The sequence below is a fragment of the Tamandua tetradactyla genome, chromosome 3 (assembly GCF_023851605.1).
Source record: "Tamandua tetradactyla isolate mTamTet1 chromosome 3, mTamTet1.pri, whole genome shotgun sequence".
NCBI classification, from domain to species: Eukaryota; Metazoa; Chordata; class Mammalia; order Pilosa; family Myrmecophagidae; genus Tamandua; species Tamandua tetradactyla.
Genome location: NC_135329.1, coordinates 118,852,611 through 118,878,685, shown reverse-complemented (window position 1 = coordinate 118,878,685; position 26,075 = coordinate 118,852,611). Strand labels below are relative to the sequence as shown.

Genomic DNA, 26,075 nt, shown 5'->3' with positions numbered 1-26,075 from the left:
TCACTTCTCCACTCTTCCTCAGCATTCCCTGGGATTACCACCCGAAGAACCTACTTGCCTTTGAATCCCTGTCTCAGGGTATGCTTCTGGAGGGGACCAAACTGAGACTAAGTCCCAGGCCATTTGCTCCCAGTGTCTTTCATTCCATAGGTACTAAAAGATTCCAGACTTGTTGAATCAGTGTCAAATACAGGCCCACCACATTTGGTTCATGCCCAGCCAATGGGGAGGGTGGAAATTGAAATCCTTGTTAAAATTGAGTAAGCTGAGGTTCTGGCAGCCTGTTCTGGAAAAGGGGCTGAGGTGTAAGAGTCCCCTCTTAATTTCCTAAGAGAGAACTAGTCACTTGCAAAGCTATAGGCCCACATCCACCCAGAACATTACCAAATTCTAATTTACGCAAAGGAGCATTATAAATGGCTCCTGAAGGACCTGGCAGAGCAGAGTCGCCTCGAACACAATGGTACAGGGTAGGGAGGTGCTCACTAAATGTCTGCTGCTGATGATGACAAATAATGCCTGGAGCTGGGCACCAGGGAGATTAGAGGTAGGGGAGGGGCCAAGACTCTGTGAAGTGGCCCCAGTGTGCAGAAGGGAGGAGGGGACTCCTTCTTGGTGCATCTCTACAGTGGTCAGATGCTAACGTGCTGCTGACCATTCTCATCCCCCACCTCCAAGAATTTAGCAGTCATGCAGTTACCTGTCTCTTCCCCCATCCTCTCCTCCTCTTTACCCCATCACCTACCTTCCCATTTACCCAGTACTGGCCTGTAAATTCACAAGGCAGAAAAGCACCTCACAGTGCACCCTGGAACAGAGGCCCCACACCTGGCAGTGACCACCAGCTTTCTCCCCGTCACTGCTATACCCCACTCCAGGGTCAGCCAATCCTCAGATGTAGCCTCAGAGAGAGACTCCAAGGCCATGCAGCCTGACTCCAGCTGCAGGGTCTTACCTCTCCACTGCCTGCCCCCATTTTTCCTGTGACCACCCTATGCCCCGGGGATATAAATGCTGAGCCACAACAGCCCCTTCACATTCCCAGCCCCTCCCCAACCTGACTCCTTGCCCCAGGGAAGGCGGCTGGTGCCAGTTCTGATGAAAGCCAAAGCTGTTCCCAGGAGAGTCTGCAATGAAACAGTCATCCACAAAACCGCCACCGGCTTCTAACGGAGTTGCCAAGGCAATGCCAACCACTTCACGTATCAAGAATGAACAAAGGAAACACACAAGAATGGATCATGTAAGCCTCTTTCCTGCAGGAAGCTGGGCTAGAATTCTTTCCTTTCTGCCAAAATTCCCGCTGTGTGGACACACAGGCCCTGTCAAGATGGCAGACAACTATGAAAAAACACCCTGGGAAGGCAAACTGTCCAAGCGATAATGAAGAAATTCAGAATTATTGCTAGGCTAGGAGACACAATGAAGACAGCAGTTTTACTTCTGTTAAAGAGAATAATGGAATCTGTGTTTCAAAAATAAGGTTCTTATTTGTATGTGATTTTTTGTTTGTATCAAAATGTAAATTTCCCCTTTAACTGTTCTGCCCCATGAATGACCCTGCACAGGGGGCAGCAGAAAGAGGGAAGGAACTGGTTGTAGTCCAGGAACTCGCCCTCACATATCTGTGACCTTCAATCACCTATATTTTCTGGGCCCCTTCCTAGAGAGATCTTTCAAGTTCTAACGTGGTTATAGCCACAATTACTAGCACACGGGTTCTAGTAAGAGTGGCTTCTGCCTCTACAACATACTACAGGAGAGAAGGAAAACCTGAAGCTGGAAGGAGCTCAGTCAGTATTCTATGTACTTAGAGAAAACAAAAAACAAAAAACTGCTGGGTATATCCAGACAATGGGATGTTATTCAGCCATAAAGAGGAGTGAAGTACTGACAGGCTACAATGTGGATGCACTTTGAAAATATTATACTGAGGGAAAGAAGTCAGCCACAAAAGATCACACATGGTATGAAATTATACATTATATGAAATGTCCAGAATAAGAAATTTATAAAGACACAAAGTAGATTAGAGGTTGCCAGAGGCTAAGGGAAGTGGGGAATGGGGAGTGACTGCTTAACGGGTACAGGGTTTCCTTTAGGATGATAAAAATGTTTTAGTACCAGATGGAGGTGATGGCTGTACAATACTGTGAATTCACTAAATACCACTGAATTATACACTCTAAAGTGGCTAATTTTGTTATGTGAATTTTACCTCAAAGTAAGACCCAGTTTTCTGGCAAATCGAGACTGAAAGTCAAACCTTCTTCACGGAAGAGGAAAAGAAAAAGGTAGAAGGCGGGAATTATTTTGCTAAGTGGTAGACACCAAAGTTTCCTTCCTGGAGTACGGCACCCTGGCGGCAGCTTCCTGCACAGCACTGCATAACCCAGTCAAATGCCACTCTGCAAACCTCTCCCCAGTCATGCTGAGGCTCACAGGGGTACCTCCAATGTGGAAGCCACATAGTGACATGCAAAATTCTCTTCCCTTCAATGAAAAATACAAAATAGAAAAGCTCTTGCTCCAAACTAATTGTAAACGCATTTAGCTAAGTATGGAGCTTGAAGAGGCTTCAGATAAGTACTCTGCAAATATTTACAGCTATGACTTTGCTTTTCTAAACAGCTTACATAATTATAATCATCCATGTCTTAGACAGCAAATTTACTTTTATGGTATGTTCGTGTCCCTCATCTCCATTTGTTCCTCATGAATTGGGAGGTGGGGCAAGGATACTGGCTTCCCTTTTGGGGGATGGGGAGTGACGTCCCATGGCCAGGTGGGAGTCAACAAGGAGACATAATTTTATTTGGAGGATGGGGTACCATATTTTTTAGTGCATAAGGTGCCACAAGAGCAAGTAGACACACACAGGTGGAAGATGAAGAGCAAAATCTGCCCAAACCTCCCCACGCTTCCTTCTGCCTTGTCCCTTTCCCTTCTCCCTGATTTGAAGTTCTATCATTTGAATCAGTGGATTAGACAACAAAAGATGGACAACAATGGATTAGACAACAAAAGATGACCATGGTCCCAGAAGGCTCACCATTAGCAGAAAATAGCCTGCTAGTCTTGTGCCAGGAACAGCAATGAGCAGATCAGATTCACTAGTAAACAGAAAGGAGATAAACCAAGTGTTCGTTTGGGGACAGACAGTGAAACGTGAGTGTCCCAGGCCAGGAGGGTGGGGGTGGGGGTGGGGGTTCTGTGGGATGAGGAAGAAGATGCCAGAGGTAAACACCATCTGCTTCACAGCCACCCTAGGCTGGGCCGGCGGATAATTGTTTAAACCTATTATTATAAGCAGCTTTTGCTCAATTATCTACGGTAAGACTTGTTTAATATACACCCAGACTCAGTAATCTGAAGTCCCTTGAGAACAGTCAGACCTGTATCAATTCCCACCCGATGTTCCCTTTCAATATCCCTCTTTGCACACTCATTCCTTTTGACTTAAACATGCTTATGTTTTCTTATTCTATTAATTTTTTTCTTTGTCCTCCCTCAAACTGCTGCCCCATCCCTGCCCTTTTTCTCTCCCAAACTTCTTGGAAGGACAGTCTTCTATTGCCTCCAGTTCCTCACTCCTGCACTTCATAACCTGCCACAAAATTTTGCCCTCATTCAGCTGTTTTCTTAAAGGGCTCTATGATCAATTAAGTAAAATTTAAGAACCTTAGATGGCCTGTAACATCCTCAAAATTTGCAGACTGTTTAGAATTGTACATCAACTCACCCTTGTTGAAATTCTCCTCTCCTTTCTTGCTGGACATTATACTCCCCTGCTTAGTCTCTTTCCTCACTGGATTTCTCTCCTAAAAGATGGTGGTCAACAACTTGCTAGGACACCCATTGTATATAAGTCCCCTGGTAAGACACCTTTCACCACACCAGATATATCAAATCTTGCAGGTGGTCTTTCGCTGCCCAACACTTTCCTACATCTGTCTCACTGTTCTACCTATTCACTGATCAGAATACCATCCTGATACCTTTACCTTGTTATCTGTCAGAATGCTGCTTGACCTTTAAAACTCCTATTAAATGCTCTCTCTTCCTTTTCTTAAGGCCCCCAAATAGATGCCCTCTCTCTTCCCCCTTCCCTCCCCCACTCTTTTCCTCTAGGAACTTCCACGGCACTTTGATATTTTCAAGGAGGCTCTGATCACAAACTGCTTTAGATCACGGTCATCTGGAAACAACATATCATGGGAAGACCAGGACCCAGGGCCAGAGATTGGGGCAAAACAGAACTAACATTTTTTAAGTGACTCCCACATGCTAGACTCTGTTTTAGCAGCATCATCACAACAACTCTGTAATGTAACCATCATTCTTTGCATTTTACCAGTGACAAAGTCAAGTTCAGAGAGCGTCCTTACTTACAAAGGATCACAAAGCGCATATTCTATTGGCTTCACATGGTGGCTAAAAGAATCACATTGTGAATTGCAAAGCATTTTACACATACTTTTGTTAGCATTATCACTTATTTTAATCTATGGATTTTTAGGTAATTAAATTGGGCATGTTTTCTTTCTTACCCATCTTTGGATTCCCTGCAGGATTTAAGATAATTATTGAAGTGCTCAAATAGATAGTTGTTCAGCTGAATTGGGTTTCTGATATCATGTCTTGAGTTAATATGGTCTTGAAAACTTCACCCCAAAATAAAAGCTGTCATTTATTGAGACTATAACATGTGGCAGGCACGGACTTTCTCTAATCTCCACAGCAATACTCCAAGATCTATGCTATTATCCCCATTTTACAGATGGGGACATCAGAGTTCAGAGGCAGTAAGCAACAGGTAGCAGGTAGCGGTGTTGCAAGACAAAGGTAGTAGATTCTTTTGCCCAATGCACTCAATGACCAATTTCTGAGACAACAAGAGTTTCAGAGAAAGAAAACATTTATTATTAGGCAAGTAGCAGGACATCGGATAGCCTAAGGGCCCAAAATCTGTCTTCCCGAACTGCAGCAATTCTGATGGTTTTAATAGAGAAAAAAATGGGTTGAGTTTAGAATAATGAGCACAGGGGCCCCAGATGGTGTAATTAGAGATGATCTAATTATTGAGCATGCGCGGATTGATTCTATGCTTAGAACGTACGTAAGAAAATGGCGGCCTTAATATGATGACGGGCATGATTTTTAGTATTATAATAAGGTATAGATGACAGGTAGGTTAGAGTCTAAGCTACTACACAAGTCAAGCAGGCCCATTTTGGTTAGACTGTCTCGGTTATCAAAATAACTTGGGACTTGGGGTGGGTTAGTGCTGGTCTGACCCAAAACCCTTCATTAATAAACATGAAGGGCTACCTTTAGTGATCACAAGACTCTAAAGTTGTAAAATTGGGTAACTGGGTACAAATAAAGGTTAGTCACAGTTCTTATAAGCACAGGGGCAGGATAAAAGCTGTGCAATCATGACCAGAGAGCAAGGCAGCTGGATTACAATTTAGAGATTCAGGTATTTCTCTCTGTCTACTCCAATATACCAGAAAGTAAAAAGGAATATCTACATAATGATTCAGTAATCAAAATCATCACTTAAATCCTAATTTCTCAGTTACAGCAGTGTTAGCAGGATCTGATCTTAAAGCTCATTATTTACCACCCTGTCAGATTTCCAATTCCCAGAGATCTAATTCTCTTAGACTTCCATCACAATACAACGCTAATGCAGCAGAGACCAGCCCTGTCTCCTAGGAGCACAGAAACAGTGCTTTCTTTCCTATGCGCTCGAGCTCTGAGCGCACATCCTCAGCTTCCACTCCGGAACATGGTGTAATCAGCACACTTCACCGCGCAGTAGACATATTTAATATATCCTCGCCAATTTTAAAATTCTCTTTTCACTGTGTCATTCAACAAACATTTGCTGAGAATCCACCATGTGCCACGTTAAGACTTCGTGGAGCTTATTCCTACTGAGTGGGAGGAGACGAGGCAATAAAGACAATGTCTGCTCATGATGTGATGTGATGGAAGTGGGGTGGGGGGGAGACGGCTCTGAAGACGTGACATTAGAAAGGAGGTCTGCAAGGCTGCCAGCCGTGACAAGAGTGAGGTGATGGATAGAGTGTTCTAGGCAAAGGTAAGAAAAGACCAGCATCCCCAATTTCACCTAAATCCTAAATGGGTTAGGCCTTATTTATTGTCACTTGTTACTCATTCTTTTCTTAAGTTGCAGGGAATAAAGCCCTGGAATTCACCACACCAAAATCAAGCTTCAACAATTCCAGGATGGAGATACCCTCCTGTTGGCTGGAAAGCCACAGTGACAGTAAATCCTCCTGATAATCCAGAACATAAGTATATTGTGACTCTCTGGATGACCTAAAGTATTTGTTTAGGAAGAAATCTTCCTGATCAAATGGGCTATATTGTTCCTTGTTTTTTACGCTTTTCATGACTCTAATACGTCCTTTAGTAACAACCTGAGAAAGCAATCTCTTCTTAAAATAGGTCCTTTCTTTATGTTGGTTCTATAAACCAATCAAACTGCTGGATTTGTAGCTAACTGACTATCTCTAGGGTCTCTGGCTTGCCATGGTGGATATCCCCCTTATAGGGGATAGAGTAGATAGCTCTCAAGTCATTAATAATTGAGATGCAAGAGAAATAAAGTGTGCTTAATTTCACCAAAGACAGTCTTGTCACTGGCTAGTAACTTAACCGAGCCAGAACATCATCTTGTTTTTTTCCTGCCAGTATCACTAGTGAAATGGTGCTATGCTATTCCTAGCAATTAAACAGAAAAGAAAAACTTTACTGAAAGAATAAAACTGGACATGTTCAACTCGAGGATAAAATCATTTAGCTTACCCCTGAATATGGGAGACTGAGCCAGAAGGCTCCACTTTGTTAGGAACAGAAAAATCATTCCCTTTACACATCCTTTCCTGGATATGCAAGATAAGACAGTTAGCCCCCTGAAAATTATAAACAAACCATCACTTTATCAGCTAGCAATTGGTACAGAAGGCTTTTGCCCCCTTGTCGTTGTATTACTGTCCATCCCTCCATGACTTTGGAGGTCATTAAACTTCAGTGAACCTCCATTTGCCTGATCTATAAAATGGGAATAACAACAACAGCATCTATATCCTTGGGCTGAAATGACAGCATGTACATGAAGATTCTTTTGTAAGTTATGAGGAGCTGGGCACATTTGTGCTATTTTTTAATCCATGATGGAATCTGAGACCTGAAATATTTGGAACCCAGTAAATCTAATAATCATGTAGCTGCAATACTTTTCTCATTTATAAGTTAAAAATGTAATTGCCAAAGTAAATGCATTAAAAATAGCTATCCCGATATGACTACAGTAAATGTAGAAATGGTTTTAATGTACAAAGCAGTACTACAGAATAGAACCTCACTGCCTCACAAGGGAGAACATGTGCCATAGTCAAAACAGAAGTGGTACCTATATTCCTGATGAATCTGGTAACATCTCTTCTCTCCTAGATCACCTAAATGATCAAGTTCAGGCTGTGACTATTCCTGCTCATTTTAATTTCTGTTCAGTTGGCTAACTTCAGGAATAGGGTCATAGTTACAGACTCTTCTTCAAGCTGTGTTGTAATCTTCCTGATTGTTACATCTATTCTTGTCCTAGATAGAAGTCTTTTGTCTCTATATACTCAAATTATAACTCAAACATGTATGAAACCCTTTTTGTCTTCCAGAACTCCTGCCAAGAGCAATCCATTCTCCCCCGAAGGAAATCAACAATATCTGCAAGTTAAGTCAGAATTTCACCAATGACCCCCTAACTAAATCCCAATCCAGCAGGAAATAGCCAGAAAGAACAACCGCCAAATTCCCAAGATTGGAAATAAATATTGTTTTAAGGGGGAAATTTTAACAGTAACTTTTTTTTTTTTTGCATGGGCAGGCACCAGGAATCAATCTGGCATGGCAGGCGAGAATTCTGCCTGCTGAGCCACCGTGGCCCACCCTTTTTCTTTTTTTAATAACGTTTAAATATAATCTTAAAACTGTAAGCAAGCTGGAAATTGTCAAGCAACCTTAAAATATAACCTTTAAAGCTGGAAGCAGGCTGGTAATGGGAGCTCTTAGTCTCACAAAAAAGCAATATATAAATGTAAAATCTGCAGCAGTATGTAAATGTCAAGTCTGCACCCAGACCGGAATAATCTTTAAAATACTGTCCCAGACCTCCCAGATATGCATAAGCCTTTCATCTAGCTCTCTAGATTGGGAGGCACCTTTCCCAGGTGTCACAAAGGATATAAATCCTGAAGGAAGTAGAATAAACTGCGGAAATTCTCTAGACCTCTACTACCTATTAATTAAGATGATTGTCTCTGTCTCTGATGGGTTAAAACCCAATTGAACAACTACTTCAGGAATGATGATTTGGGAAATCTCCCCAGTCCTCCCGCTGATGTAAATAAACCTCCTTTTCCTCCTCAGCGCCATTCTGTGTGACTTTCATTGGCCGAACCCAGATTGGGAAACCCAGATTTGGGAAGGGCCTCTTCTACAACTTGGTAACCATGAAGGGACCAAAACATCTGAACAACGTACTGCCCTGGTGAATTCCTGGATGCCCAAGGTAGGACATTTCTGACTCTTAGTTCTACCACGACAGAGAGACTTTTCTCTGAGACCCAGATAAGAGAGTCTCTTGTCCCAGCTGCCAGGTCCCCAACAGCAGCTGACTGAGAAGTAAAACAGGTTTGGAGAGTGAATGTAGATGTCTTGTGTGTTTGTATGGGCCCAATTTGGTTTCAGTCTTCAGTGACATACAAACTCTTACCAAAGCTGTAATAGAAGACCACATTTGGTTTGGGTGCTCAGTGGCACGTATATCTATACCAAAGCCATTTTTGGAGACTGCAGCCCCAGGCTCAGAGGAAAAGCCATGGAGACTTGCTTTGGAAGGGAAGAGTCCCTGACATTAAGGGAGGTCACTGAATCTGGTGCTTAGAAAGTTGTCTAAAGAGTATTTAAGGAGAAAAATAGAATGGAAACAACAGGAGTGAGAAGTCTGAGGAAAATTAAAAGGATAATCTTTTTAAAGTGCATTTTAAGCACTAGGAGCAATTTGGGTATGAGCTCATGACAAAGAATAGCATGAAACTTTTAAGTACAGTAATTTCACCTCACAAATATATTTGCTGTGGGTGTCCCAGAAGGAGAAGAGAAGGGAAAAGGAGGGAAAAAATCACTGAAAATTCCCCATCTCTTATGAAAGACATAAGATCACAAATTCAAGAAGTGCAGAATACCCCAAACAGAATAAATCCAAATACACACACTCCAAGACATTTACTAATCAGATTGTCAAACGTCAAAGACACAGAGAGAATTCTGAAAGCAAGAAAAAAGCAATCCATCACATACAAGGGAAGCTCGATAAGACCATGTGTGCATTTCTCAGTAGAAACCATGGAGGCGAGAAGGCAGTGGCATGATATATTAAAGATTCTAAAAGAGAAAAACTGCCAGCCAAGAATTCTATATCCAGAAAAACTGTCCTTCAAAAAATGAAGGGGAGATTAAAATATTTTTAGACAAAATCAGACAGAATTTGTGAATAAGAGACTGGCTCTACAAGAAATACTAAATGGAGCACTAGAGGCAGATAGGAAAAGGCAGGGGAGAGAGGTCTGGAGAAGAGTGTAGAAATGAAGACTATCAGTAAAGGTAAAAAGAGAAAAAAAGAATAGATGTGACATATAAAATAAGTATGAATGAGAGGATGAGATATGACATATAAAATAACTATGGGGCGGGCAACAGTGGCTCAATGGCAGAGTTCTCACCTGCCATAATAGAGACCAGGGTTCAGTTCCCGGAGCCTGTCCATGTCAAAAAAAAAGTATGAATTAGAGGACGGCCACAAGTGGCCAAGCCAAGGATCAATGGGATATATTGTTATTTTGCATCTGGATTAAAGCACCATAGGCCATGGCAGGTACTGTGCTTCTTAAGCAAAGGAGTCACCTGATATGGTTTCTGGTTTTAAAACATGACCCTAGCTGCTCTGTACAGATTTGAAATTTAAAGAGCAGATATGATGTCAGACAAACATGAGCCCAGTTAGGACATCACGATAGTAGCCCAGAAAGACATGGGCAGACTGGGTTAAGAAGTGGCCAATGGAGATGGAAAGAAGAAGAGTAGCTTTGGGATAAATTTGGGAGGTGAGTCCATAGATAACAAAGAACCACACAATAAAGTGTTGCAAGTGCCCATGAGTCATTCTGATACATACTCTTCACGCCAGACCCAGGCCAGGCATCATGTACTGGAGTCAGGCCAACTTTGATGCCTGCCCTCCAAGTACGCAAGAAGGCCAATGCGTCCTCCTGCTTTGACCTCTAGTTTTGAGCATGCAACTGAGGTGGTTACTGGTTCAGGAGTCATCTGGACAATCCAGAAAGCAAGGAGGAGGGAGGAGCTCAAAGTTACCATGACCCTCCCATCAACTTCCATCAACTCCCCTTCATCTTAACAACCCCAGGGCATGGGTTCTAGGTTACTAGCTGCCGGAATGCAACATACCAGAAACAGAATGGCTTTTAAAAGGAGAGTTTAATAAACTGCTAGTTTACAGTTCTAAGGCCAAGAAAATGTCCCAATTAAAACAAGTCTATAGAAACATCCAATCAAAGGCATCCATCCAGGGAAAGATACCTTGGTTCAAGAAGGCCGATGAAGTTCAGGGTTTCTTTCTCAAGTGAGAAGGCACATGGCGAACATGGTCAGGGCTTCTCTCTCTTGGCTGGAAGGGCACGTGGCAAACACTGCATCATCTACTAGCTTTCTCTCCTGGCTTCCTGTTTCATGAAGCTCCCCAGGAGGCATTTTCCTTCTTCTTCTCCAAAGGTCGCTGGCTGGTTCTCTCTGCTTCTCGTGGCTATGTCGTTCTTCTCTGCTCTTTCTGAATCTCTTTCATTCTCCAAAATGTTTCCTCTTTATTAGGACTTCAGAAACTAATCAAGACCCACTCAAATGGGTGGGGACACGCCTCTATCTAATCCAGTTTAACAACCACTCTTGATTAAATCACATCTCCGGGGAGATGATCTAATTACAGTTTCAAACATACAATACTGAATAGGGATTAGAAGAAACAGCTGCCTTTACAAAATGGGATTAGGATTAAAACATGGTTTTTCTAGGGTACATACATCGTGTAAAACCAGCACAGGTGCTCTCACCCACATAAGATAGGAGTGAACACACTGATTCTGTCACTCAACTCCACGAGCCCAGGCCTGTCTGATTCCAATGCACACACTCCTCCACCCATACCGCACATGCAATCCAGAGGCTGTGCAAGAAGAATGGACCCCCTTCCCTCTAGTACTGGCGTGACCGCAGTCAACCATACCCTCTCCTGCAACTGCGGGCTACTTCGGGTTCTACCCGTTAACTTCAATCTCCCCACCTTTTTTTTTCCCAAAATTTCCTACATAGAAAGATATTCATTTATTTAACATTTAATTATCAATACTCCCACTTATCAGGCAACCTACTAGATTCTAAGATGCCAATAGTGAGAAGGACAAGGTCCCCAAGATCTTAAGGTTCAACGAGAAAAGCAATGAAGAAACAAAGGAAGGCAGTTTTCTCTCCTTATGAAGTTTAAAGCTCCATAAATGCTAAGTTAAACTGTCACTGTTATTTTCAGGTACTTCACTGCTTTGGTGCCACACTGGCCTCATTATGTAGATAACTTCACAAATTCATTCTACTTCATTATTCTGTAGAGCACTGTCTAATAAAAAAAATGTGTCAGCTTAAAAAATGCAAGTCTCCAGCAAAGTAACTCTTTTCTATTTTAAGTAAGCATTCATAATGTAAGCAGCACTGATAGAGCGCCTCACTAGACAGTGGTGACGGGTGCTAAGCACAATACAGGAATGATAGCGATCGCGAATGCGTACTGATGTTGTAAACAGGCGCCAAAGGGAGGGCGCGGCAGAAAGTTTCACTGAGTCCTCAGATGACACCAGGGGTGGACAATAGTAAGGCTGCTGCTTTACAGCTGGAGGAATTGAGGTTTAGGACACTTAAATGGCTCGCACAAAGTTACCAAATTAGTAAGTTTGGGATGGAACAAGAGCCCAAGCTCTTAAACAGTCTTCTATACTGCTAAAACCAGGGTAAGCCATCAAGATGACTAAAAGGGTTAGAAATATGAAAATGGGTTGATAGACTAGCGTCATTGTCTGGAGGAGAAATCTTAGGGAGTGATTAATTAAAGCATATTCAGTATAGGTTTCAAATAAATTGAGACAGCTGCCCTCCATCTCCCCAGAGAGGAGAAGGTGATACAGTCTTAATCCTCATCCTGACAGGTGAAGGCAGAGATAAAGAATGTCCAGACAGTGGGGTGGTCGCTGAAATCTGGGGAGCTCTAGTGACCCCTCTAATAGTCGGCCAAACCAGGAATGCCTCTCTAACCCCATTCTTTATTCAAGGACCATTTTAAATCCCATCTGTTGACAAGTCTTTCATTACATATTTCTGGTTATTTTCTTCAATGAGACGATAGGTCTTACCTCCAGTTGAATGACAGCTCTCGAAGGAGCTAGGTCTGTCTGTCCCAAGAGGTCTTCAATGGGCCTTTAATAAATGCATATTGATGATGATTTTTAAAATAACCACATAACTGTCTGGAAAGGTCTACTTTCAACTTGATAAATACAAGGACGTCTTGTCCAGATTAATTCCTAACCAGTGACTGCAGACAGTGGTGACATAAAAACAAAACAAAACAAAACACACAGGCCCACCCAGACTTCTTGAATAGTACCAGTAACAAGTGAGCAGGTTTGAAAGGTGCTTCGAATTGAGATGGGGAGAGGCCAAGGGTTTCCAATGGGGACTCTCAGTCTGGAGACAATGGCACAGATCTCCAGACGAACAGGAAAGGGCCCAGTACTCCTCCCAGAACTCCCACTTCACCTGCCTCTGAAATTGGAGGGGGGAACATAAATAGGTGCTCTCTTCTCCCTTTCTCCTTACCTTCCACCCTGAGGATCACCTTATCCCCCAAGGCTGACTCCAGACAGGTTCTATCTTAGCCTCCCTCTCCCTATTCTTCCCCTGGTGTACAGTGGCCTGGATTCGAAGTCAGGAAGCCCTGGGCTTGAAGTCATATGCAGAAAATGACTTTTCCTTCCTGATTAGATTAGATTTGTTGCAAATGACTTAGAGCCCCACTCTACTCCCATATGCTCCATGATCCAACTTATCCAGGAAGCAGCTGCAAGGTCCATAGCATGTGAATACAGCAATCTAGATTAGAAGAGACCTCAGTCTCCTGTGTTAGTGGGCAAAGCTTGGGGCTCAGTCACGCAGTGAGCTGGGCCCTTTGCCTGCCCACAATTTCACACCTGGTTGCATTAGTGCCACTGGGTCTGAAGCAACCAGGATTCAGTTGGTGATAAGCCACTGTTGATGACACTGCTCTCACCCCTATGCTTCCTTGTACACAAGGGCCCAAAACGGGTGATTAAAAGGAAGGCCAATCTTCCTTCAACCGGTCTGAAGAGCAGCTGCTACCTTCATGGTCCTTCTCAGTTTTCCAGCCACATCAGGCTCTGAGCCCCAAGCTCCTACTGGGTAAGGTACATCAGTGACAAACTCCTCCCTTCCCTGGGACCTCCAAATGATGAGTCAGTATTTGCCTAGATTCCCTCAGCTTCCACTTCCACAGCTGTTTGCTTCTCTCCAGGCACTCATATTTGCTCTCCTCCCTGCTTTTCTGTTGAAGTATTTAGAAATCAAGAATTGGCTAAGATATTCTTGCAGAATTTACTGGTAGGAGAAAAGGCAACTTCTCCCTCCCTCCTCTACCAGAGGTCCTTCTTTCCCTCCAGCCCCTAGTAAGTCTCCTTCTTCCCTCTCCTAGGTAAACCCAACCCCCTGCATTTTTTATTCTGGCTCCATCTATACCCTCTCACAACCATCTTCACCATCTTCTTCTCCACTAACTAAAAACGTGCCCAATGTCTGCTTTCCTAAAATCAAAATACCTCCTATCCACCTTGCTTCTACTCAATGTACTGTGCCTTTGTCATTTTCCTTACTTCACTAAGCATCTTGGAAAAAAGTAGAATACACACCGTGCCTCCTTACTCTGTCTCCCTCTTCAATCCATGCCAGTTCCTTTGCTAAACCAACCAGCAAACCCAACAGTCTTCTCCTCTGCCATCACTTTATTGCCCTCTCCACAGAACTTGCCTGTTATCCACCTCCGCCTGCTGAAATGATTTCTCCAACAGCTCTGCACTCTCCAATTCTCTTCTTTCTAAGCATTGGTCTTGTCTAGGATTAAGTTTCTGACCCTCTTCTCTCCCTAAACCAGTGTTTCCTGACTCAGAGATCTGTATGCCAACATCACAATTTTTACCACACCCATGTACTATCCAGTCTACTTTTAATTTGGCATTTTTCTTTAAATCAATTCCTTTTTCCTTAAATACACTTCCAGTGAAAATTTTATATTATTACAAATGAAAATTGTCATTACTTGCTATAAATACAGTAAAAAAACATGAGGAAAACAAAACAATATTACAGAATTCCAGTTACCAGGCCATTGCCCCACCAATGCTCTAAGCCTAATCCTGCTTCTTCCTTTTGTTTAAAAAGGGAAATTCCAAAATATCAGAGATTAGAGACTTGCACCTAACTGAGGCTTTCTCTTTGGTAGACTCAGAATGCCTGAAAGAGGAATGAAAAAAAATTTTTACTATGTGATTAAATATTATTTAAGGCCATGTCTGCGTATTGCCTAAAATTATCAACTACCAAGATAATTTTCCTACTAAGCACTAGAATTATTTCATTCCCCCCATGGTGTCTTCAAGGCACTTACAGCTGTACTTCTTAAATGGGTGACCATTTTTCTTAGCTCCAGACCCACATGTCCTTAGAAAATGAGACTACAGACATAAAGCAATACAGGATAGAGAACAAACACTCTAAATGTCAGAAGTCAATAAAGAACAGTAGCAATCCATTGGGTTAGAGCCTGGAAGGTGTCCAGAGGCTGACTATCATCAACATCTAATCGATAATAATAAACTATATGATAGGTAATATCTGAAGGATTTATGTGCCAAATGCTGCACCAGCATCTCATATATTCGTGCTGCTTCAATTCTCACAACAACCTCATGACACTGATGCCATTATTATTCCTATGGTGTGGAAACCAAATTTGAGAGGAGTTAAGGAAATTGCCAAAAATTTCTAGTAAGCACTAATCCAAGATCTGCACCAACTTTGTCTGACTCCAGAGCCTGTGCTCTTAACTATTCTGCTCCCCTGATGCTGAGACACAAAGCAATTTTAAACCTCACAAACCTCAAAATAATAGCCTGCTGCTCTCAAGCGCAATTTAGACAATGGGTTGACACAACAGGAAAACTGTTCAAAGTGTAATTAAACATAATTACTGGTATCCTCTAATTGTTTGGGAAAATAAGTTTCTCTCACTTGACAAGCTATAATTCTGGTGTGTGCTCAGAAAGTACCAGGCTTCACTTCATTCCGTATACCTCCAGCACATGTACACAATACTGATCAAATGTCATGGTGGCTGGAAGATATCTTCAATACATAACTTAGAATAAGGTAAGTCAGGGGCTTCGAGGGATCATAACCATGCTGCCCAACTCTTCATTTTATAAATGGGGAAATCTGGACCCAGAGAAGTAACTTCCCAAGAACAGGCAGGTCTCTGACTCCTAGTCAAGTGCTCAGCACACCTCACTGATTATTCAGATTAAGGTCAAATGAAGAACCTGGCTTCAACACAAGGCAGTTATGTGGACTTGGACAAGTTACTCCTTGGACAAGAGGCTCATCCCTACTTAAGCCTCTGAGCTCAAGTGGAAATGATAATATTAGTAGCTATCTCCCAGGGTTTTGTGAGGATTGAGTAAGTTAATGTAGGTCAAACATAATAGTACCTGGACACCTGGTAGTTGATCAATACATTTAGCCATTGGTGCTATTGCTTCAAACAGTAAGTTGCATATGGATGACTGACTTTGCAAATACTTTAAGATTCTCATCAGGGCCATTAAGAACACTGAAGAAAATGTGTTCTTATCTGAAAGGAAGCCCTTGGAGAACATCTCCAACATCCAGTGCACAGAGCTCAAACTATGAAGCAAAGGAGGTTAGCCATGCTTCTTTAAAGGAAGGAGAAAGGCACAGATTTAGACCGTGGTGCTTTGCATTATGCCATTTCAACTTTGACAAAATGAATTGCTATGTCAGCAGGCATACTTTAGTGCTATTTATTAGGAAAATCATGTTTCATGAAGAGCAAATTCAAAAAGCAGCAGCATGAGCAAATATTTACTGAGCACGTACTTCGTAAAAAGCATTGGTTTAGGTACTAAAAGGTATACAAAGAAAATTAGGGTAGGACAACCTAAGGCAAGTTTGGTAAATACCTAGAACTATACCCCCACTTCTTTCTCACATACCATGGCGGACATCACTGATCAACGCTAGCAACCTTGCCCACAGATCCCAAAAACAGTCTAACAATTTTTAACCCATTGCTCTATTAGTGTTGATTTTTAGGGGATCAAGGTAAAAGCAGGCAACTAAAGAGGGAGCATGGGACCAAAATCAGCAGAGGTCAAGAACTATTTTTATTTAGGTTCCTTTGATAACACATTTGCATTTACAACAGCCAAAAATAAAACACATAATACATCTTGTGTGGGTTATAGGAAAAAGGTTCCAAAGGCCTGTCATGGTCAGGTTCATGGGTCAACTTGGCCAGGTGGTGGTACCCGGGTGTCTGGTCGGGCAAGCACTGGCCTGCCTGTTGCTAGGAGGACATTTCATGGACTTAAATCATGACCACGTTGGCGGCATCCACAGCTGATTGCTAAGGGGAGTGTCTTCTGTGATGAGTGATGCTTCACCTAATCACCAAAAGGCTTTTAAGGAGGACTCAGAAGAGAATCACTCTTCCTGCTTCAGCCAGCCAGCCTCTCCTTAGAGTTTGTTGAGGCCTTCTTTGGAGCTGCCAGCTTGTAGCCTGTCCTACAGACCTTCGATTCTTACACCCCCTTGGCTGCCCAGCCAGCCTCTCCTAAAAGTTCAATGAGGACCTTCATTGGAGCTGCCAGCTTGTGGCCTGCCCTACAGACCTTGGACTCTACATCACCATGGTTATGTGAGACACTTTTATACATTTTATATCTACAAATATCTCCTGCTGATTCTCTTTTCCTAGAGAACCCTAGCTAATATAAGGCCAAAGCCACAACACACATAAGAATTGTGAAAAACTCTTTTCATAAGGCTTTTCTGCTGGACTACACAAGCACTCCCAAAACCATCTAATTTTCCCAAGGTTCCCATAAGAAAAACTTACCAGCATCCTCCTTTGGAAGGTAAGAAATGTGAAAGAGATCAGGAACTGCAAGGGGCTTCTCTGGGCCCTGCCCCCAGGTCAGCCAGTTGGAGGAGAACCCAGAAATATTGAGTGGAGCTTCTGAGAAGGTGCTACCCTGTTGCTGCATCCAGAATTGAGGAGAAAGAGAACTAGAACTTCTGTTACATCATATAGACCCTGCCTGTTAGACCCTAGTTCACAGTGTGGAGAAAGAGCTGGCAATCTCAATGAAGAGGACCCCTCCATGCACAGCCCATCCACAGGAGAGGCAAGAAGTAACAGACCCTACATAACTGAATTTTAAAATCTTGTTTAAAAATCTTGTCTAGCTTACATCTGTGCCAAACATTGTATCTCTGTAAGGGATACTGACCCTTTAAGAAAAGGCTGAACTGAGTCCATGTTCAAATAGGCCACTATCTAGGCTCCTTAAGGGATGGCAAAGAGGTTTCCTCTCAAGTACCAGAGAGACTGATTAGGAGAGATTTCCAGGAGTGAGGAAGGCTCAGTGGGAAGGAGCACTACAGGGATAACGGCTTTTGCGTGGGGATTGGCACAGAGGCCCCCAGGTAGTTGCCAGATTGCTGCTGAGAGGAAGTTGCTTAAAAACATTTAATTAGTAAATAACCTACTATAAAGAATAATGAAACAATTTTCCATCTCAGTTTAAAACTTTCTCAGTTTTCTTCCAATGAATTTCCTTTTTAATTTTCTGAGCAAGAAATACGTTTACATGGTTCAAACTCCAAAAAGGTGTACATTGAGAAGCCCCCTCCCACCACCTCCCACCACCCAACCACTGCTGCCAGTTCCTCTCACATCTCTCCAGAGTGCTTTGCACATACAGAAGCAGACAAACGTAGCTTCCTATTTTCATCCTTTATGACATGCATTTAGCACAGTTAAATGCACTTGTCTCTATCTAGCTCAATACATCTTGAAGATCTTTCCATATATTAGTACACAGAGAGTGTTCCCTCAATAAAATTTTTAATGTCCATATAATAAATGCATACACATGGATTATATGCTAGATGATTTTTGACGGTTGTATACCTATGTGTAACCACCACCTAAAATAAGATCAAGGATGACACTTGCATTGTGCCCCTTGCTGGTCAATCTCCAACCCCACCTAAGCAACCACGACATCTGACTTCTGTCACCATAATGCAGCATGTTTTGCCTATGTATGTTGTAATGATATAAACCTATTCCCACCAGAGACCAGTAATGGGTGTTCGTGAGGTATTCAGGCCTCTGCAAAGTCCCCTCCAATCCAGCCACCATCCTATCCCACTGGCCCATTCCAGCTGGGTACCTGCCCCTCTACTTGCCCTCCAATCCTGCCTCCTAATAGCCTCTGTAATTCTGTTTTTCTCCCTAGTCCGTAAGATCGAGCTCCATTTCTTTGTTACTAATGCATCTCTAGCATGTATTCAGAAAGCACCAAATAAATTATTTGTTCAATTCTTTCCCAAAGGCAGTTTGTAATTAGAAAATATATGTTATCTGACTGATGTGGCTATGGAAATGATTAAATGTAAATTTCATTTCACAATTAAAGGAACTGTTAAAAAGGAGGCAGCAGGGTCAGCCTTGTGAAGGGAAAGAGTCATTCACAGGACTCTGCTAGCAGACAGAGGGGATTCTTTGGCACTTGCCTGCTTTTGCCTGCAGAGGCGAAGATGAAAGACATTTTAAGAGTTGATTTCCAAGGTTTTGAAAACAGTACTGAAGCATTTCTTGGGCTTTAGCATGAAACAATTACAGTTAAGGCATTCCCTGAATCACAAGATCAACTGGACTAGAAGCTTTGAAATAGAAAATGGCAGGGGAGAAGGATTTTCAGACAAAGAATGTCCACCTTACAATTTGTGTTTAAAAATGAGGGTTGTTTGTAGAATTCGAATGATTATATGGTAGGTGAATATATAATATATCTCAATAAAATGGCATTTAAAAATGAGGGAAGATAAATCATCAGGAAAACCATCTGCTGTGAGGTCTGAGAAGTAGAAGGCGATGTCAAAATTGCAACATCTCTAGGGGATACTGAAAATGGAGTTGCCTAGAAGGCAAATGTGAAGGGAAAAAGCCCAGAAAATCAGCAGAAAAATTAGCTTCCCAAGGAACAAAGAAAGTACCTGAAAAGCAGAAAAAATGGTTCAATAAAGCTGACTGAGCAGCCCAGTTCCGGGGCAGCTGCCAAACTCAATCGTTGCTGTTATTGGTTCCAGCCGAGGTTGAAGTGGGCAGGGTGAAGTGGCCTGTTAGCCCACTTGTTTTCAATGGGGTCTAAAAACCATCCTGCTGCTTCAATGACCCAGGGACATCTGGCATTCAGATGGGCAAGCAGGAGCTGTACACACAGGTGGTATCAGGAAAAGGGAAGACCCAGCCTCACAGAATTCAAGGGGAAGAAATTCCCAGTACTTGGGTGAGGATATCTGCCTAACTAAGATAAGGAACTGACAAGTGAGGTGGAGTGTTAATTATCCTTTTTTAGCTTTCTTATATCAAGCACAAACATGTTTAGGATATCCCCTTTCAAGAAAGTAAAATAAGTCCCTTTAATTTGCTTTACTTAACATTTTTTAAAGTTTTATCTAAAAGCTGAAACTGCCAAGGGTTTTTAAACAAATAAAGCAGCAGCTAGTTTTAAAACATAAATAAGTTAAAAGGAAATAGTAGGATATGGTTGTATACGGTTGGTCACTGAATCTTAAAAAAAGGAAAAGATTGAAAGATTTTCTGCCGAAAGAAATATACAGGCTAATAATTCTGATTCCCAAAAAAAAGACTAGTAAATATGCTACACTGTAAGCGTTTGGGCTTTTATTTTAGGAGCAGGGACTTTATACATAATGCTTCCATTTAATTTTAATAAAATTTAATAAAATTTCTTTCTGAATTTTGGATATTTGGTTGTTAATGTGGCAAAAGTACCTTCTAAAATATTATTGTTTTCCTCGTGATATATTCATTGCTAGCAAATACCCATGTGCTTGCTTTGAAAAATATTTTAAAAATACAAAGTAATGGGACAGTGTTTTAGTTTCCTATTGATGTTGTAACAAATTACCACAAACAATGTCTTAAAATGAGCCAAATTTATTACCTTGCAGTGCTATGCACTAGAAGTCCACACGAGTCTGGCTGGCCTCGCATCAAGGCATTGCTGACAGGGCTACATTTGTCTTCCGGAGACGCTAGGGGAGAAGCCAAAAGGCTTCCCAATTTTTTTTTTACCCCCTATCCTCCCCATTATTTATTTATTTTTTGCCCTTATTTTTTTATTCTTGATGGGGCTCTTAATGAAAACATCACCAAAGTCATACCAGAAATGGGGACATTCAAGGTGCACCTGCTTATTCAACTGCGGAGGAATTGGCAAACTGGAAAAGGATGCTCATCTAGGTCTTTCCATCCCAGAGATTCCTAAAGGTCTTCATTTCTACGTTGATGCGACAAGACATCTGGCCAGCAGCGAGGTCGAGGAGGGAGGCAGGACTTTACACAAGGGTCTAGATACAGAGGGCGCTCGAGGAGGTCCTTAGAGAGAACGGTGTAGAAAGTGCATCTTCATACAAGATCTCAGTCAACTTCACACCCACCATGAACAGTAGACCTCACATCTCCATTTCACTGCAGACACGTTAAAACCCTTCACAAGTGTGCTGGTTTGAAACTATTGTATACCCCCAGAAAAGCCATGGTCTTTAATCCTCATTCAATATTGCTTGATGGGATCTTTTTTATTGTTTCCATGGAGAAATGTAACCCACCCAATTACAGGTGGTAACTTTTGATTAGATGGTTTCCATGGAGATGTGTCTCCACCAATTTAAAGTGGGTTGCTTACTTTAACCTCTTAAAGTTGCTTTAAGAGGAAACCACTTTGGAAAAAGCTTTAGTACCAACAGAGCCCACATAGCCAGAGACCTTTGGAGATGAAGGAAAATGCCCCTGGGAAATCCTTATGAAACGAGAAGCTGGGAGAGAAAGTTAGCAGATGTAACCATATGCCTTTCCAGTTGACAGAGGCATTCCAGACCCACTGGCCTTTCTTGAATCAAGGTATCTTTACCTGGATGCTTTAGTTTAGACATTTTTATAACCTTAGAACTTATAAACTTGCATCTTAATAAATTCCCTTTTTAAAAGCCATTCCGTTTCTGGTATATTACATGCCAGCAGCTTTAGCAAACTAAAAAAATAAGTTTACCACCAGTCTGTATATTTATTTTGCTAGTACTTGGCATAGGGCCTGGCCCTTAGCTGACCACCAAAAACTATTTGTTGCATAAATGATAACACATACGTTTATACTGACGTCTGTCAGGTAGAGGGCTGAGTTGAGCAGGACATGGTGAAGAAAAGGATATTTGCTATCCTACAGTCTTTCAAATATACTGCAGGTAAATAATGAAGGCAAGTTTCATAATACATTTTTTTGGGTATGAAGCCTACCAATTATGCTTACCTTTTGTGAAGTGAATGAGTTGAATTTGTATTTTACTATTTAGTAAATTATACTAATGAGCTAATGAAATCATCCTTTACATGGGAGGAATTGATCAATTATTGCTTTGTAACGTGACTCCTTCATTCGATTTAAAAACAGTATTGGGAGAGCGTATTTTTTAATAAACAACTTTTTAACTGAAAAAATAAAAAATAAAAGAATGGCTAAGTAAAATATATATATATATATATATATATATATATCTACTGCAGGGAATTCAATTTTTGAAAGACAGTTGTAAATTCACAAAAATCTAAGAACCATTAGTCTATATGAGCTGGGCACTGGAAAACAGCCCTTTTGCAGGTTATAAATTAAATTGCATTGGCTCATAACCAGAATTTTTTTTTAAATAAGATGGCATACAATAGAATAAAACTATCAGAGTATGTCATACATATTGATCGCAAAAATTGTTTCATAATACTATCATTTCAGATGTGCATATGTATGTCTATGTGCTGGATTGTGATGTACACTATAATTCTTGAATTTCTTGGTAAAATGGAACGTGGTCACAATGGTCAAAATGTTTGCTTAACAGCTGTACCATTAAAATCATTCTCATCACAGTATTCTGGAGTAGGCCAGCTCTTCATGGGAGGATATTAATAATAATTCAGTTCCACATGACTGGTACTTTTTAGCTTCCACTGTCTTTTCTCATGCCCTTCAGCAAGCACCTGGCATCATAGACAGTTCAAGCAAGACAAGATAATGAATGCTGCTAAGAGGAATTACCTCCCTCTTCTCTCCTGTGGCCACTGTCTATCCCTCACCAAAACATTTCTTGGAATTCTCTTTCTAATTGAATAAAACAGGAGAGAGGTTAGCATCAGGATGTTCCCTAGAGATGCTCTGGCTGCTGTAGGACTCTTCTTTTTATCATCTGCCCTGCACTGTGACAACAGCATCTGACTTTCAGGGAAGCCACTTAAAAGTCCCAATGAAGCCATCTGCTGGGTAGAGCTGGCTTGCCTCTTACATGGCCCCTTCTCTTGCTTTTTTGATGGCTCTTCTTAGGTATGATTTTTAGTGCTCACACAAGCCAGAATCTAGGAGGGCTCACCAGGACCTGTCTTCTGGGAACTTCGACTCTGCTATTAGGAAAAAGCCAGGAAACCTGCCATGGGCTATAACCTCCAGAAAACAGGTTTGAATTTTGCATCTCTAAATCCCTTGCAGTGTGTAACAGGGCCTTAGTGGATAATGACGTATACTGAATAGGGTTTGGACTATGTTCTTCTACCATCAGCGACTTTAAGAAGGTATTTTGAAACACAAACTTCAAAAGAGCAAGTCACAGATGAACATGCATGGCATTTTTATAAATTTTTTATACATTCAAAACCAAGCAAAATTAAACAATATATTATTTAGGGCTAAAAATGTTTGCCATAAAACCATAAAGAACATTAGTGGAATGATAAAAGCAAAATTCAGGAGAGCAGCTGCTTCTAGGATGTAGGGAAATCATTGGCGGGGGAGGGAGGGAGGGTCAACATATCAGTCAATGGCTGTTTTCTTAAGTGGATAGTGACCTCATGGGGGATAATTTTATTAGAATGTTTCATAACTTTTGTCACATATATTTTATACTCACTAAATATTTTACAATTGAATTTATGAAAGTGAGATGTTAGAATAAAATAACCAATATTAGTTATTGAAACAATATAACCAATCTATAAACAATCAATTATCAATAGGTTATTTGGGGAGAGGGGTTAAGGGGGTTTTCTACCAAATCTTACCTTCCTGAATCTTTTTAATTGTTCTAAAATGTATATATATTATTTGCATTTGGAATAAAAGTTAAAGAGATTTAGAGAAAGGAAGAAAAAAGAAGCTACTAAGCACACGATTCTTTTTAATTTCCTCTTTCCCCCATCCCCTTTCGTTTCGCTGTGTAATAAGCTAGGATGAACAACTGACCATCCCTAAGAAAAAATGCACTGGGTTCTAAAATAATTTGGGTCCTCAAACTCTTACAGCTCAGTGTTGACTTATTATATACATTACATCTACGGTTATTTTATTTGAGATGTAAGCTTCAGCTGGAATTAACCTACACTCTTTTGAAATGAAAATAATAGCTATGGTTTATAATAATAATTCAATCGCTCTATGTGATTATTAGAAAAATGCCAGGAAACAGACATTCAAGGAAGGAAGTCTCTTATTTCTTTCCATTTCAAGGCAATTTAAGTAAATTACAGACATTTCCTTTTCAGAGCAGAAGCCTATCAATAGAATTTTAAGTGTAGCTCATTTATATTAATGTCTTCAATTTAGAACTTCTTGGAAACTTCTTTCCTTATAATGCTAGTTTTCAGTTCAAATTAAAATAATTTTTAAGACTAGTAAGTTGCAAATCAAGAGAGGAGTGTTTTATGTGTGGCTTCTACATTTTAAAGAGGAAATCATTTGAAAGTAATCGTTTTGTATACTTAATGAATTTCTAATTCCTTTCCTTTTTGGCTCTGCCAGCTGAACAGCTGAACAAAATGTAACCAGGTCTAGATATTCAATACAATACAATTTTTATTCTTTGGAATTTGGAACTACTTTATTTGTATAAGTTGACCCAATTTTAAAGGTATTTCATATTCAATAAACTATGAGTACTATTTAAATACTTAGCAGTTATACTGGGATTATTTGAGTGTGTGTGTTCTCTGTGTGTATATATCTGCCTGTCTCTCTTACCAGACAGTGAGTTCTTGATGACAGGATAGATGTACTGTCTCCGTAAAGAGGTATACCTAAATTTATAATTTGGTTCAATCATGGTGAACTTCATAAAATAAACAAGTGGGCAGCTCCGTTAGTCCTCAGGGGACTGATGGAGGGAGATATGGTTGAGACCAAAAAAATCATAACAGTGAGAACACAAGTGCCACAAGATATATTCAACCATTCCATCTATCACATAGTGTACACCCATTAGGAGTCATATGCCGAGTCATATGAAAATAAGCCAACAAACCTGACCCTAGAGGAGCTCGAGAGGATCTCACCCTCTAAGTGGGATAATTTCAAAAAGAGAAGGACTACAAACAAAAGGAAATACCTCATCGTGGGGTTTTAAGGTGAAAAAGAATTTCAGGAGGAATAGATAGGTGGGAAAGGCATTCCAGGAGGAGGGAATCTCAGCAACAGAGGCCTGGCTGGCAGTGGGAAAGCACAGCTTGGGAATTAGTGAAAAGCTCAGTTTAAGAAAAGCAATCCTGAAATGAAGAACAGTGACCAAGGTGAAAAGCCAAAGATCGCAAGTGGTGGAGGATTTTCCTTAATATCAGAGAACAAGCTGGGGAGAATGCAAACTCACTTCAGTAAAGAAAAGAGATTCCCTGCAAGGTTTTGAACAGAAAAGATTGATATAATCTGGGTACTACTTGAGAGAGATTTTAGCTACAGTGTTCAGGAGAGACTAAAGGGAGTAGAAAGGCAGGGAATTATTTTCCAAGATGTTGTAATCCAAGCAAGAAGCAATCAGGACCTTCAAGACCTGTTTATGGCTTAATACAAGACAAAACAAGCTAGGAACAGATAATACAGCCCTGATAATGGATACCCGCCAAAAACCTATAGCAAACCTCACTTTAAGATCCAGACCAAGACAAGGGTTCCTACCATCATTGTCTGTATTCTGGATTGTCCTGGAGGCCCTATCCAATGCAGTCAGACAAGAAAAAAGAAATAAAAGATGCAGGCATACCTCGTTTCATTGTGCTTCACTCTACTGCACCTTGTAAATAAGGCCTTTTTTACAGATTAAAATTTGCGGCAACTGCATCGGGCAAGTCTAACGGTGCCATTTTCCCAACAGCATGTACTCATTTCGTGCCTCTGTCACATTTTAGCAATTCTCACAATATTTTCAGCTTTTTATCAGTGATCAGTGATTTTACTATTGTAATTGTTTCAGGCGGCACAAACCACGCCCATATGAGTGACCAAATGATGCTTCTTTTATCTACCTTCCAGACAGATGAGTAAAACATATGAATTAAAAACAAATAAATAATAGGGGGAACAAATATTAAAATAAATTTAGGAGATTGAAATGCTAGTGATCAATGAAAGGGAGGGGTAAGGAGTATGGCA

At 41.1% G+C, this 26,075-nt stretch overlaps 1 protein-coding gene across 6 annotated transcripts in view; it reads right to left on the bottom strand.

Moving 5' to 3' along the window:
* KIF5C (kinesin family member 5C) overlaps positions 1-26,075 on the bottom strand; it is a 154,145-nt gene that overhangs the window by 107,896 nt on the left and 20,174 nt on the right. The window contains exon 1 of one of the 6 annotated variants that reach the window (XM_077153752.1): positions 17,417-17,437. The exons of the other annotated variants lie outside the window; for them this stretch is intronic. Coding sequence (XP_077009867.1) covers positions 17,417-17,422 — 6 coding nt within the window. The 5' untranslated portion in view covers positions 17,423-17,437. Of the gene's footprint in view, positions 1-17,416; positions 17,438-26,075 lie in introns of those variants that run through there. 6 annotated transcript variants of the gene reach the window in all.